The following is a 15734-nucleotide window of genomic DNA, read 5'->3' as shown; positions in this document are numbered from 1 at the left end:
TTTATATTAATTAAGGTATTTATAAACCAAATCCGGAGATCTTAAAGAAGCAAAGTCCTTATTTTGCTCCATAGGGAATGACGGTGTGCACTCCCATCCCTTTTCTCTACTGTGTCAACAGGAGAGTGGCAGTGGCTTTCCCAGTTCTATATAAGGACAGAACACATTTCTCTGTGGATTACAACACACTGGCTCTGAGATATGGAGGAGACTTATTTGTTATGCCAGAAGATCCCCTGATGGAAAGATTCCAGGCAAACTAAGAGATCCTTGTGAAGTTTCTGTGTGCATTCAAACTTTAATAACCAAAATTATGGGTTGCCATAGAGAGATGATATAATAAATTAATTTAAAAACAATTTCTTAAAATTCAGAACAACTGGAATACACAATGGCAGCAAATGAAATACTGCCTAGCAGTATTATGTACTATTATTTGTATACCTGGATATCATTTCATTTACTTCTCACAACAGCCCTGCAAAGTAGGTAGTGTTCCTATATTTCACAGATGAGAAAATTGAGGTTAAGAAACCAGCCCAAGTCCACCAAATAATGCAAGCAAACCCTAGATCAACTTGACTCCAACTCTTCTTTCTCTTATGCAACCAATTTCAATTCTATGACAAAAAGTAAAAACAACCAAAAAAATTAGATCAGAAAAATGTGTCCCAAAGTTAGAGAAGCTAAAATTCTGTTAATTCTGTAAGGAAATTTATGTTGTAATATTCAATTTATAGACTGTGTATTGTGCTATAATGGCTTTAATGTTTTCAAGTTAAAATACTCTGAAGAAATAACCAAGGAATCTTCTGAAGGTCTTAGAAAACATTATTTAATTTTGTGGTTTATTCTCCTTTATTCTTCTCTCCCTACTTTTCTTCCTGCCTTACTTTTTTGAATTCTCCAATTCTGTATAGCTTTTGCATAATATTACTGAGATGATCTTTTGGAAATTAGTTTTAATTGCTATTCTCAAAGTATTTCTCTTAATGGGAGATAAAACTGAAGAACAGGGAAGAGCATTTTCCATTGTTTCCAATGTAGGCACAGCTACTTATGCATTCTATCCACACTAACTCTAGGCCATTCATTATTGGTACTAGAATTAATGAAGTTTTCTGGCCCCTGCTCTAATAATAATATATTAAAGTTTCCTAAGTCAGCATCTAAGGGGCAGGACTTAAGTCTCAGAGGGAAATAGTGATATATTTACATGCAATTGTGAAACTTTTTACAGAAAATATTCACTATCCTCTGCTAGTTTTTTAAAAATGCAAATAATTTGTATATTTATCCTCTTTATTTTCACTTTCATAGAAAAATCTTTAAGCTAACAGTAAACAACAGAATATCTCTTTCTGGTAGGCAAAGACAATGAGACTTCTTAAACATCAATGAATTATGTGGTAAAATTCTTAATGATTGTTCCTTCTTTTAAATTTGCTTATAAAAAGAAAAGTTTATGTATTATCTCAACTAATCTAGGTCTTGGTACATATTAGTAAACAGCAACATGAACATAATTAGCAGCTTAACAGAATTTCAAAAGTGATTAAAAAGAAACCATAATTTTTTTTTCCTTCTTTATAATTGTACTTACTTAAGTAATTAGGGTTTGTCTTTGAATAAATTACTTTGTGTTTATTATTCATTGAATCTGCTACCCAATGAGTACTGGTGAGGCACATTCCCTCCAGAAAAGACAAGAATCAATAATAACAAGGCTTTGTGAAGAAAATGATTAATTTTAAAAATGGGACATTGACTTAGTTACTTCATTAGCAAATTTTACGTATCTTCTATACCCGTATTTACTCACCCAAAAGTCCTAAAAGAATGTAGCCAATAATGCACAGTATGAAGATTATGCAGCACAGAACATCTGTACAACTCCTAAAAACAAAAAGGAATAAAGAATTAAAAGCGATCCAACACGACATCTTATTTAGTGAACAAATATGGGAAAGGGGAAAAATAATAATTGTGATATGCCATTTTATACCCAGTAATTCTGAAAGGTTTATCAGATGTATTTCTGTAATCAAAGGCTTCATTAGCAATGGAGTGGTCATAGCTCCATGATTAAAGAAGTTTCCCCAGGATTCTTCACGTTTATTCTCTCTTGCTTCTTTATTTGTAAGATATTTTTAGAGACTGGAATATAACAACATCAACATATAAAACATCTATTTCCCCCTTTCTCCATTATCTTTCTATACACATATTTAAAGCATACTATTTATTAAATAAATGACCGACTACACAAACTTTCTATGGGGTGTAGAGGTGCAACTATACTAACAATAGTGTATCTAATGCATTAAAAAACAAAATGGCTCAAAACTGTACTTTTACCAACTATTCTATAAATTAGATATTGCCAAATTAGGTTTAGAGAGAATCTGGCTTGATAGAGATTCAGTGATTTTCTAAGAATCACAAATCAGGCTAAAATCCAGTAGAGATGCTCAATTCTTTCAACTAAAGTATTTCCTACTTCTAATATTATATCTTGTTCAGCTTATAAGTGGTCTGGAAGGCCAAATGCTTGAAAGTGAAAAACAATACACCTATTCTCTACTTGAAAACTTAATGAAAAATGTATTAGTAAAGAAAAAAGATTAAATTATTTGAGAGGATTAAAAGTTGCACATGAGAATTTTCATAGGAAGAACTTCTGGCTCTTGAGGGCATATGGATATATACTCTAATATTTTAGCACAGGGAGGTTGAGGTTACACACTATTTTTTGTGATGGTGGTAGTAATAATAACGAATAGGAGTTGTACAGTAACAGACACAATAATACCTTACATTGATAAAGCCCTACTATACCTTTACTGCATTCACATACATTGTGAGTTTCTTAAGGATACCTTTAGGTTTTTAGGTGAGTTGACTTATTTAAGGTCCGTGAGAGAGAGGTAGAGAGAGGGTAAGGTAAACCAAATATCTAGGTCTCCCATGCCTAACACTTTTAATTTAGTACTTATTCTAATATTATTTCAATTTTCTGTAAAGCCTCAAGTTAGCCATATCTAAATTTTTTTCACATGTTCCTATTACCTCAATAGGAAATGAATCTTTCATAGAGAAAGTTAATCATGCTCAATCCAGAAACAAACTATCATTTGCTTAAATCCAAATACAACCCAGGAATTTTAAATTTCATTTTGTCTAAGAATTATGAGAATAGTAGTAAAAAGGGAAGAAACAGGTGCTCTAGCTTTCTTTCTTTGACAGTCACTGAAAAGCAAAAACCTGCTTGGGGGTGAGGTGAGTATCTGGTTCACATGAATTCTGACATATCCTGTTCAGGATCAGGTTTTCATCCTGTCAGAGGGGTTGTTAAATTGAGAGCAGTTGTTAAATTAGTGTGATGCCTGCAGATAGGGAACTAAAGGAGGGAAAATTAGAACGCTGGTGTGCCTTAATTAGAAATCTTGGAGTTGTCAAAGCCCTTGTGTTTAATAATAACTACCAAGAAGAGGGAGAGTGGGTGTGACCAGAAGCATCAGCCAAATTGGCCACCATCTTGTAATTATTTTCTATAATATGTTTATATCTATATACTCACATTATATATAATATGTACTATAATGCTTTTTTATAATAAACTAATATTACATAGCATTATAATGTTACATATTTATGATGCTATGTAGCAAGCACAAGGAAGGGTAAACATACTAGAAAGATGAATGTAGGAAACTTACCAATCTGAAAGGACAAGGCACAAAGAAGCAGACCCCAAAAGGAAATTTTTTAAGACTAAAACCCATACTCATCAGCTACTGGCACTGACAAATAGGCATTAGTTGGAGTTTTGGTCCAATTTAGGTTTTACACTATGGTTTCTCTCTTTTTTTGGTGCCAAGGACAGTCTACAGCACCATGGACTACTCCAGGCCCACACAACCACCCCCCAGCAGTTCCTATCATAGTGGAATAGCATTTCTCAATAATTCACACTTTCAGGTGTTGGGGATTATATTCTGAGACCAGGGAGGATAATGTATTCAAGTCTGCTTTGTTTTTCTGGTACACGGATTTAGAGAAAGAGTGGACCATACCCCCTGGCCAGACTGCTTAATTTTATATTATTTAAACACAAAAGAATGTTGAACAAACTGAAAATTATGAATAGAAAATTCATCTCAAAAAGCAGGAGAGTTTTTCTAGATAAAACATTCCTGTTTCTGAATTTGTTCCTGTAGTGATTTGTTTCCTTTTTTCTGTTTTTGTTTGTTTTTTCATGGTCCAGTCTATTTATTTAAGTTATCTCCTCCTAAAGCAAAGGGATGGAATATCAGTATACTGGTCATCATTCAACACAAGTAAGGAAGTTGAGCTTAAGGTCCCATATACTTTTCTCCTCCCAGTGCAGATTCATGGTCCAGACCAGTGCTGTGGTCCCCACTGGGTAGTGGTCCAAGTTCTCTTTATTCATCTTCATAGCCAGTCAGAAGTGGATTCACGTGAGTGTTATGAAATAGAGTGTAATTACCATCTCCCCATGTAAAGGGCTTGGACCTGATGCGGAGATGGGAGTAGGCGACAAAGAACTCTGCTCTCTTGTGCTCTCATGGTGTGACTTCAGGAATATGTTCAGCACTATCAATCCCATGCCGGAAAGCACTACAAAGTAGGTGAGGGCATTCCACAGGCGAGCTGAACCCTCATCACTGTGGTTGCCACTCCACCTAGACCCGTTCAACTATGCCCAGGACCCACCTAGCAGCCCCAAAATCTGGCACCCAGCTGCCTCCGCCATTTTCAACATGAACCTCTCTGTTATTTTAGAAATTTCCTCTTAAAATAGGGTTGTGGGTGTGTGCCCACGTGTGTGTAAAATCAGGAAATTACAATTACCTGCCATTTTTCCCCATTAATGCTTTTCTCCCTTTCCTCAGATATACTCCGTCCGGGGGGGGGGGGGGGAATACTGTTTAGGAAGCTATTGGGAGCACCTGGGTAGCTCAGGTCACTATCTCACTGTTGATGAGATACAGCCCCTCTTGGAGCTCTGTGCTCACAGTGAAGAGCCTGCTTGGGATTCTTTCTCTCTCTCTCTCTCTCTCAAAATAAATAATAAAGAAACTTAAAAAAATATAAAACTATTGGAAAATTGAATTTGGACAAAATATCAAATATAACTTGGGCACCATTTTGTGAGGAACATAGCAGAAGCTTAATTCAAATTTTTAGAAGTCGTAGCATCTTATTGTTCATCTCTTTTTACTTCAGGGCATCTGTCATAATCCTAAGTATTCTATAGGAAATGAATTGTTTTTATTTTTATTTTTTCAAGTTTTAATTTAAATTCCAGTTACTTAATGTACAGTGTAATATTAGTTTCACATGTAGAATTTAGCTGTTCATCACTTACATATAACACCCAATGCTCATCACAAGTGCCCTTATTAATGCCCATCACCCATTTAACCCATCCCTCACAACCACCTCCCCTCCAGTAACTCTGTTCTCCACAGTTGAGAGTCTGTTTTCTGGTTTGCCTCTCTCTTTTCCCCACTATGTTCATCTGTTTTGTTTCTTAAATTCCACTTATGAGTGAAATCCTAAGTATTTGTCTTTCTCTGCCTTATTTCGCTTAGCATAATACTCTCTAACTCAATCCACATCCATACAAATGGTAATATTTCATTCTTCTTATGGCTGAGTAATTATCCATTGTGTGTGTGCATATACACATATATATACACACACACCATATCTTCTTTATCCATTCACCAGTCATTCGGCATTTGGGCTCTCTCCATAGTTTGACTATTGTTGATGAAGTTACTATAAACATCAGGGTGCATGTATTTCTTCAAATCAGTATTTTTGTATCCTTTGGGTAAACACCCAGTAGTACAATTGCTGGATCATAAGAGTAGTTCTATTTTTATCTTTTTGACAAACCTCTATACTGTTTTCCAGAGTGGCTGCACCAGTTTGCGTTCCCACCAACAGTGAGAGGGTTTCCCTTACTCCTCATCCTGGCCAACACCTGCTGGTTTCCTATGTTGTTAATTTTAGCCATTCTGACAGGTGTGAGGAGATATTTCTCTGTAGTTTTGATTTGTATTTCTCTGATGATGAGTGATGTCACACATCTTTTCATGTATCTATTAGCCATCTGTATGTCTTTTTTGGGAAAATGTCTATTTATGCCCTCCCATTTTTTAGCTGGGTTATTTCTTTGGGGAGGGTGTTAAGTTTGGTAAGTTCTTTATAGATTTTGGATATTAATCCTTTATCAGACATATCCTTTACAAATATCTTCTCCCATTCCAAAGGTTGCCTTTTAGTTTTCTTGTTTCCTTCACTATGCAGAAGCTTTTTATCTTAAGTCCAAATAGTTCATTTTTTATTTCCCTTGCATCCAGTGACATGTATAGTAAGAAGTTGCTGTGGCCAAGGTCAAAGAGGTTGCTGCCAGTGTTCTCCTCTAGGATTTTGATGGTTTCCTGTCTCACATTTAGGTCTTTCATCCATTTTGAGTTTATCTTTGTGTATGGTGTAAGAAAGTGGTCCAGTTTCATTCTTCTCCATGCTGTTGTTTAATTCTCCCAGCACCATTTGCTAAAGAGACTGTCTTTTTTCCGTTGGATATTCTTTCCTGCTTCATCAAAGATTAGTTGACCATATGGTTGTGCGTCCATTTCTGGTTTTTCTATTCTGTTTCATTGATCTATATGTCTGTATTTGTGCCAGTACCATACTGTCTTGATCAATACAACTTTGTAATATAGCTTGAAGTCCAGAATCATGATATCTCCAGCTTTGTTTTTCTTTTTAGGATTGCTTTGGCTATTTGGGGGTTCTTTTGTGGTTTCAGACAAATTTTAGGATTGTTCTAGCTCTGAGAAAGATGTTCTTAGTATTTTTATAGGGATTGCATTAAATATGTGGATTGCTTTGGGTAGTGTAGACATTTTAATAACATTTGTTCTTCCAATCCATGAGCATGGAATGTTTTCCCATCTCTTTGTGTCCTCCTCACTTTCTTTCATAAATGTTTTCTAGTTTTCAGAGTACAAATATTTTACCTCTATGGTTAGGTTTATTCCTAGGTATCTTGTGGGTTTGGGTGCAATTTATAAATGGATTCCTTCCTTGATTTCTCTTTCTGCTGCTTCATTATTGGTCTATAGAAATGCAAAAAAGATTTCAGTGTGTTGGTTTTATATCCTGTGACTTCACTAAATTAGTGTATCAGTTCTAGCAATTTTTTTGGAGTCTTTTGGGTTTTCTATATAGAATATCATGTCATCTGCAAATAGTGAAAGTTTGACTTCTTCCTTGCTAATTTGGGTACCTTTTTTTCTTTTTGTTGTCTGATTGCTGAGGCTAGGACTTCCAGTACTATGTTAAATAACAGTGGTGGAGTGGACATCCTGAGGAAAAGCTCTCAGGTTTTCCTCATTAGGGATGATATTAGCTATTGGGTTTTTTACATGTGGCCTTTATGATGAGGTATGTTCCCTCTATCCCTACTTTGTTGAGGGTTTTTATCATGAATAGACGTTGTACTTTGTCAAATACTTTTTCTGCATCTATTGAGAGGATCAAATGGTTCTTATTCTGTCATTAACATTGTGTATCACGTTGATTGATTTGAGAATATTGAACCACACTTGCAACCCGGGAGTAAATCCCACTTGATCGTGGTGAGTGAGTCTCTTAATATACTGTTGGATTCAATTTGCTAGTATCTTGTTGAGAATTTTTCCATCCATGTTCATCAGGAATTTTGGCCTGTAGTTCTTCCTTTTAGTGGGGTCTTTATCCAGTTTTGGAATAAGGGTATTGCTGGTCTTACAGAATGAGTTTGGAAGTTTTCTTTCCATTTCTGTTTTTTTTTTTTTTTTTTTTAAGAACAGTTAGAGAAGAATAGGTATTAATTTTTCTTTAAGTGTTTGGTAGAATTCCTCTGGGAAGCCATCTGAGCCTGGAATTTTGTTTGTGGGGGGATTTTTGATTCTGATTCAATTTCTTTGCTCATTTTCGGTCTGTTGAAGTTTTCTATTTCTTCTTGTTTCAGTTTTCATAGTTTATATGTCTCTAGGAATTTATCCATTTTTTTCCAGATTGTCCAATTTGGTGGCATATAATTTTTCATAATATTCTCTGATAATTGTTTGTATTTCTGTGGTGTTTGTTATTTCTCCTCTCTCATTTGTGATTTTATTTATATGGGTCCTTTCTCTTTTCTTTTTTGATTAAGTCTGGCTAGGGGTTTATCAATTTTATTAATTTTTTCAGAGAACCAGCTCCTGGTCTCATTGATCTGTTCTACTGTTGTTATAGTTTCTGTATCATTTCTGGTCTTGAAACTCGAAGTCAACCACGGGAAATGAGTTGTTTTTAAAAACTAAAGATTTAATTTGGATAATTTTAAGACTCTCAAGACAGTTATAGAAATAACTAGGTGATACCAGCTCATGGTTGAAAATCATTCTCAATCATATTTTAGCTAGAGACCTCTCATAGCTGTACCTATACCTCAGGTGGATTCATTTTTACTTTCATAGAAAGCACTAAGAACCATTGTGATAAACTAAAATGTGTTGCGTCCCACCGGGTCCCAGAAAGAAGAAAGAAAGAATAGTTAAAGAGAAATATGCCCCAAGTCTCTCCCTCACCCTACCTCCAAATCAAAGAACAACTTTTCCAAAACAAGATGCTCACTTTCACATTTATCAGAAAGCTATTCAAAACCCTATTCAGATTGAGCTGCCCTGGTGTAAAAGTATTTTCAAAAGTTAAACTACAGAAATACCGTTTCTAACATATCTATTTTTCCAAATTGCAGTATGAAGAATATGATCCCAATTGTATTATGTGTTTGCAGATATCCCCATCCTTCCTATCTGGAACCCACAAATATACTATGTCTATATTAACCTCAATTTAAATCCTGGGAGTTTCCTTTGACTTTCCCTTTCTTAGCTTATCTTTTATATTCAATTGACAAATTCTCTTGACTCCTTTTCTCTGGTGTGTCTTTCATCTACCCCTTCCTTTCTATTCCTGCTACCTGGATTCCGTCCAAATTCTCTGATCTTCTCTTCAAGCTATTGCCGTAGTCTCTTAATTGGACTCCTGCATATAGTCTCTGCTTGATCCAATTCAGTCTGCACATCACTGATTATCACTGTTATGTGATGATGTCATTTCATTGTTTAAAAAATGGCAGTGCCTCTCCACCATCTATTTAGTAATTTCCAAATGTCTTGGCTTTATGTTTAAGAACCTACAAGTTCAATCCTAATTCAAGCCCCACACTATCTTTCTAGCTTTATCTCCCACCATTCCTCTCAATGTGCTTCAACCAACTTGGGCTTTTTCATTCATTGAGTACACCCATGCCCTCTCCCTTGACTATACTCAGGGTTCTCTGCTAATGCCCCTTTAGATTTCTTCTCTTGGAATAACCCATATGTCCAAATTTGCATGGAACAGCCAGGGTTTAGTCCTGGAGTAACCATTATCAGTGCTCCCTTTTACCCACAAAAGTGTCCCTGTGTGGATCTCCAACCCATCTACAAAATCCCTCATGATAGGATTCTTTTCCTTTTTTAGGGTTGAGTAATACTCCAGTGTGTGTGTGTGTGTGTGTGTGTGTGTGTGTGTGTGTGTGTACCACATTTAAAAAAATTCATTCATTTGGTAATGGACATTACATTTTGTACATATTAGCTATGGTGGATAATACTGCAATGAACATGGGAGTGCAGATACCTGTTTGTGACCCTGATTTCAATTCTTTTGGATAAACATGGATGAACTTGGAGGACACTGTGCTAGGGAAAATATACCAATCACAAAAGGACAAATACTGATGATTCCACTTATATGAGATACCTAAAGTAGTCAAATTCATAGAAACAGAAAGTAGAACAGTAGTTACCAGGCACTGGAGGGAGGGGAAAATGAGGACCTGCTGTTCAATGGGTATAAATTTCAATTACACAAGATGATAAGATATAAGAGATCTGTGGTACAACATTGTGCCTACATTTAACAATTTTGTATTGAGCACTTAAAAATTTGTTAAGAGGGTAGATTTCATATTAAGTGTTCTTACCATAGAAAATTATAGCATGTAAAACATAATCACTGCTGGGTCACAATATACAGGAATATATTTGTTCAGTGTCACATATTCTTTGAATTTAAGATTTTTCTAGGAATGAGCTTAATATGGTATCAAATGAGTGAATAGAAATGTAAAAAATAATTAAATGTAAAATTTTTTAAAATTAAAATTCCGTCCTTCAACTCATTTCAAATATCACCACCTCCTTCATGAAATTTTGACGTAAGAGTTCCCTCTAATCTTTGTAGACTTACAGAAATTTTGTTTGTACATCCTCAGAGCAACTATCTTCCATTTATTATAACCTAGACCAAGGGGTTAGACTAAGCTAAATTTAGTCTACTGTCTGTTTTATATAACTTGTGAATTAAAAGTGGTTTTTATAGTTTTAATGGTTAAAAAATTTTTATGACATACAAATTATACAAAATTCAAATTTCAGTGTCCATAAATAAAGATTTCTGGGAAAGAGCCACACTTATTTGTATATATTTATATTTATATTTACTTATATTTATATTATCTAAGGCTACTTTTGTGCTACAGTGGCTGAGTTAAATAGTTGCAGTAGAAACCATCTGGCCTTAAAAACCTAAAATATTTGCTACCTGGACCTTTATGGAAACCTTGCAGACCTTTGACCTACACCATAAAGTCCTCTATGGCAACCTTTGGTACAGAGCCTTGCATGTTACAGAAATACAATCACATGAATGGTCACTAAAACACACCTCTTACTGCTGACAGGCTAATGTATCATAAGCAGGCTCTTGTGAAATTAAAAGTGCTAGGTCTCAAATTTCAGGCTTTTGTGGGAGGAGGAGCTCTCTATATAGTGACATGTTGTCTGGGGATTCAATTTTTTTTGTGTCAAGCTTAAGCTTATGACCTGGACATTACTGTCTCCAGTAAAATAATTCAGCACCACTCTGTCTCTCTGTCTCTGTCTCTGTTTCTTTCCCTCTCCCTCTCTCTCTCCCCTCGCCACCCCCCACCCCCGCTCCCTTCCTCCTCCGCCCTACACAACCCCATGAGATTAAATTAGGAGGTAATGAAAGAGTTTTGTTTGTTAAATGCATATTTCAGTTCTACACCAGTTCTTACTCTCCAACAACTGTCATTCTGCTTTCTTTTCAGGGACAGTTTTCTACCTTCATTCAGAAACTGATTCATTTACTGGTTTTCTTTCTTTGTAGCAGATGAAATTCCAACGATATCAGCCATTCTGAAAGGTCATTATTATCAAGCATTAGAGCGAGAATGAAAGTCCTAAAAGTCATTATTCTCTGACAGATCATCCATTTGTGTTTAATGATTCAGTTTAGGGATTGTCCACTGCCTGTAATTCCAGTCGGATGATCACCTCCTATTCTTAAGTTCTTGGTGTCACCTGCATACATCTGTCTACAACATGGCTGCGTTTATAACTCACAATTTAGAAGCATTGCTCCTCTGTGGTTCTGCTGGCACCTGCACAATGTCATTAAAGTCATCTGTTACCTCTCAGATTCTTACTGCAGAAGTCTGTTCCAGGAAATAGGACTGCTTCGCCTCCATGAGGCTTTATTGAAGGACAATGCACTTTGGGGCCACCCTCCAAGCTTCCCTGAGATACAGTTGGCAAACTTCAGAGTGTGGCATGAAGTGGACAGATCATCCGAACTGATGGTAATAAGTCAGCAAACTCAAAATTTGGGCTATTCAGGGTAAAATTTTACGTGAGTTAAAAAATGTTTTACCTCTATTCCTCCACTCTTCACTATTAGTAGAGATTTGGGTAATTTTGTGAGAGAAACATTGTTTAAGAGCTTGTGTTTGAAGGGGTTAATTATATCTTTTCCACATGTTCCCAGCTTCTCTTCTCCTTCCCAGACACCTTGTCTAAAATTTTTCTATTGTTCTGTTCCCACAGCTTCAGGTTATGTCATGTACTCTGTGTGTGTGTGTGTGTGTGTGTGTGTGTGTGTGTGAGAAAGTTGAGATCTCAGAAATAAGTTATACTTATAACTTCTACAAGGATACTAAGAGGTTAAAAGAATATCTTGAAGAATTACACTATTACTGGAATCAGGAAGCTATAAATGAGTTTTTAATTATAAGAATAGGTTTTTTTCAGGTGTTCAATTTTAATGCAAGGTTTTCAAATCTCAAAAAAATTTTAAGGAAATTTTACATCTACTTTAGAAGATAATTCTGGCATCCAATCATTAAGAAAGGAGTGTTAATTTTGTGAGATTATTATTTTTTAACATTTTTTAAACTTACTGTAATAAAATACACCAAATAACTTGATATCCTAAGAAATTATAGGATGATGTTGATAATGTAGTTCAAATTTATTAGATCATATAAGATGATATTTAGATCTCAAAAATTTCTCTATCCTCTATGGATAATCTTTTCTTCTATCCAGTTTGCATTTGGGTTTCCATTGCATTGAGAGAGTAGCTTTAACCAGCTGTGGTTTATATTTTCTAACTGTAATGAGGGAAATAGAACCTCATTTTTTCATACAGAGAAGTTTAAGTGATGTCTATATAAATGCCTTTTTTGTTTCAAATGGGACAAGGTCAGACATAATTGGTTTTACTGTGTGATTCATCATCTTTGTAAAACTTGCATAATATTTAAGGATCTGTCAGTAGGTAGAAACCACTCAACAAATTGCTAGTAAAGTGAGAGCCAGATCATAGTTATTGCCCATATTACATGTGGCATCATGAATAAAAGGTACCACACAGAATAGGTGGTAGGAAACCCAGCTTAGAACAGCCTTGGAACATTAATCCAAAGTTATTAACTAATTTTAAAGGTAACCCATAACAGTTTGGAATGCTCTTTAATCTTCTTGAAATAGGTTAGACTCCCTAACACATAGAAATTTTGAGTAGGTGCTCAAAATATTTGTTGAAACAATGAACTTCTGAAAAATTTCATGACTGAGATGGCTATTGAAATTCAGCGATTAAATTTTTCTTAAAACTTCATGCCTTCTAATAATTACATTATAAATAGCTAATTTTTTAGTAATCAGGCATGTACATTAAATAGAGATTACTATCTGTCACCAAAACTTTTAATAATAAGAAATAATGGCTTATTAATGATGGGAGTCTCGGAAAATTGCACGCCCTTTGAGCTAGTAAGTTCTTTTCTAGTAATTTATACCATGGAAATATGTATAGAAGAAGCAAGAATTTATTTATAGGGATTTAAAACATTGTGCTCTTTATAATGAAGAAAATATGGAAATTATGTTTAGAACAATTATATGAAAACACATTCATAATGTATTCAGTAAAAAGTAGATCATGGAACATGTTCGTACGGTTATAAGTTTTTATAAAATGTGTATAAATGCTTAACAAGACAAAAGAATATACAAAAAAATGTTAGTCGTCATTATCTCTGGGTGATTCTGTTTTTCCTTTTTACTTTATCTGTTTTTTTCAAAGCTTCCACAATAAACACAAATTGCATTTATAATAGAGACACATAGGCTAGATTTTACAACTACAAATAGATTGCTGACTTATCTCATTATACTAATTTCTTTCTGATCCCCTCAAACTATGATCTTCTGGTTTCACTTTTTTCTTGATCATTATTGATTAAAATTCAAAACACACATCTCTTTTGTAGTCTTTAAACAAAAAGTGCTACTAAAAGTGTGTGTGTTGGGTGGGGGGAGGCATTGTTTTCTGATTAATCTTTCTTAATGCTCAAACATTCCTAAGTGGGAATGGAATTGAAAATATGCATCCAAAAATGCCTCATTAAAACATCTTTCAAATCACAACTACATCAACCAGTGACCATAATAATCTCATGAGCTATATAAGATACAGACCCCGAGTTTTTATTTGAAGCATGTCATAAAATGAAGAGTTGGCCTTTAAACTTTCACTAATCAAGTCTTTATGATTTGATGTTATGCCTATTTTTGTCATTTCCTCTATGTATATTCAGCAAAGCTGAATAATAAAAACCCCTCTGTTAATTATCTGAAGATAATATTTATTCAGTGGAGATCTTAGAACTTTGTCTCTGCTTAGAATATTTATTACCTCCACACTTACCCTTAACAGGGTGTCCTAAAATCATCCTAGTGCTTTCAGGACACAAAATAAAATTTTATTTTGGAAATTAATTTAGCAATGCAATCACCTCAGTTGTAAAACATTTTTATACCTATAATTGTTTGAGTGCCCATTAGATAAAGGAGTAAATTTAAAATAATTTTAGGTAAGACTACATAAGGAATTGGGGAGTAGTTGCCTCAAGAAGGGGCACTGTGTGTCTGGGAAGAAATAAGGAAGACCTACTTTTCACATATATCCTTTTGTAACTTTTAAATCATGTATCAAACATAAGAAATAAGTAAATTTTAAAATAAAGTCATTTGAGTATAAATTTGGCATTATTTTAGAATAGTAATGACCTCAAATAATGTCAACTATTAACCATGAAAATGAATGGGGGGGAAAGAAATAAACTTAATTTAACAGAAATTAAACTATAAACTATATAGCTATAAAGTCATTAGGAATATACTCTAACTAAAATTCTTTATTGGGATTACAGATCTACCCACTCATCTTGATTGAAAGATTGAATTGATTGAAAACAAGTTTTCTCCACCATAAAAATTTTTCACTTGTTTATTTTAGCAATTATTTCAATATTCAAAGGAAAGCAATAAATGCAACATGACAAATTTAATGGCTTAACGATATTGGAAAGGATATTAGCATGCTTATTGGTAAATCTTTACTGTAAGGTGGAAGGTCTCTATCAGTTTTAGGGAGAAAAATTAACAGATTTGTGAGATGGTATAAGAAGAAGTAGAGAGTTTTCATTACTCATCCATAGAAAAGAAGCATGGGCATTCAACACATGTCTATTGAATGAGTAACTGAAAGGGTTACCTGAACATTAGACATTAATACACGGTAGACATTTTCAAAAATGTGTAAAAACGCTGTGTCCCTCTGTTCTCAAACTGTTCAGCAAACTGCTCAGCAAAGAAATTTCAACCATCTGTTAGAGACTGAAGTAGTATATGAATTCTTTCTTTTCTGTGAATATTTGCTGATATATTTTATTCTACAAGTTGTATATACTATAACAAAGCATTCCCGGTACTAAAGGATAGGGTCATGCTTATTAATTTTAAATAGGACTTAAACTTTTTAGGGTTTTTAAGATAAAACTAAATGTTTTCTAAATATTTATTGATTTGAAGTTATTAAATACAGTCTCTGTGTAATTCAGTTTAAATATGAACCTGTGTATTAGTTAAGAATGTGTTCAATTGCAAATACCAGAAAATTTATGCTAGAAACAATGGCTTAACTCCAAGGAATTTATTTGTTCCATACAACAAGAAATCCTACAGTTGGCAGTCCTGAGCTGGTATGGTATGTCATTCACTGATGCCATTAAGGACCTGACTCATTTCATCTTTCTACCTCCTTCATCCTTAGCTTATAGACATTCATCTTCATGCTATACCTCATGTCACACGTTAACTGCTGCACTCAAGATCTAAATTTATTCTATCAAACTTCGTCTTTTTATGTAAAAAAGAAGGTCCTTCCTGTTTCCTTTTAGTTCATTGGCC

The 15734-nt window shown here is 34.5% G+C and overlaps 1 protein-coding gene and 1 pseudogene across 4 annotated transcripts in view; both read right to left on the bottom strand.

Annotated features, from left to right (window-relative positions):
* SLC44A5 (solute carrier family 44 member 5) overlaps nt 1-15734 on the bottom strand; it is a 314929-nt gene that overhangs the window by 103756 nt on the left and 195439 nt on the right. For all 4 annotated transcript variants that reach the window (XM_049616997.1, XM_049616996.1, XM_049616995.1 and 1 more), the window contains one exon: nt 1823-1896. In XM_049616997.1, the coding sequence (XP_049472954.1) occupies nt 1823-1896 (74 nt within the window). The remainder of the gene's footprint in view (nt 1-1822; nt 1897-15734) is intronic.
* Nucleotides 4401-4777, bottom strand: LOC125912503 (cytochrome c oxidase subunit 6A1, mitochondrial-like; annotated as a pseudogene).

This window comes from Panthera uncia (assembly GCF_023721935.1).
Source record: "Panthera uncia isolate 11264 chromosome C1 unlocalized genomic scaffold, Puncia_PCG_1.0 HiC_scaffold_4, whole genome shotgun sequence".
Taxonomy (NCBI): Eukaryota; Metazoa; Chordata; class Mammalia; order Carnivora; family Felidae; genus Panthera; species Panthera uncia.
This window is presented reverse-complemented; position numbering and strand designations above follow the sequence as displayed.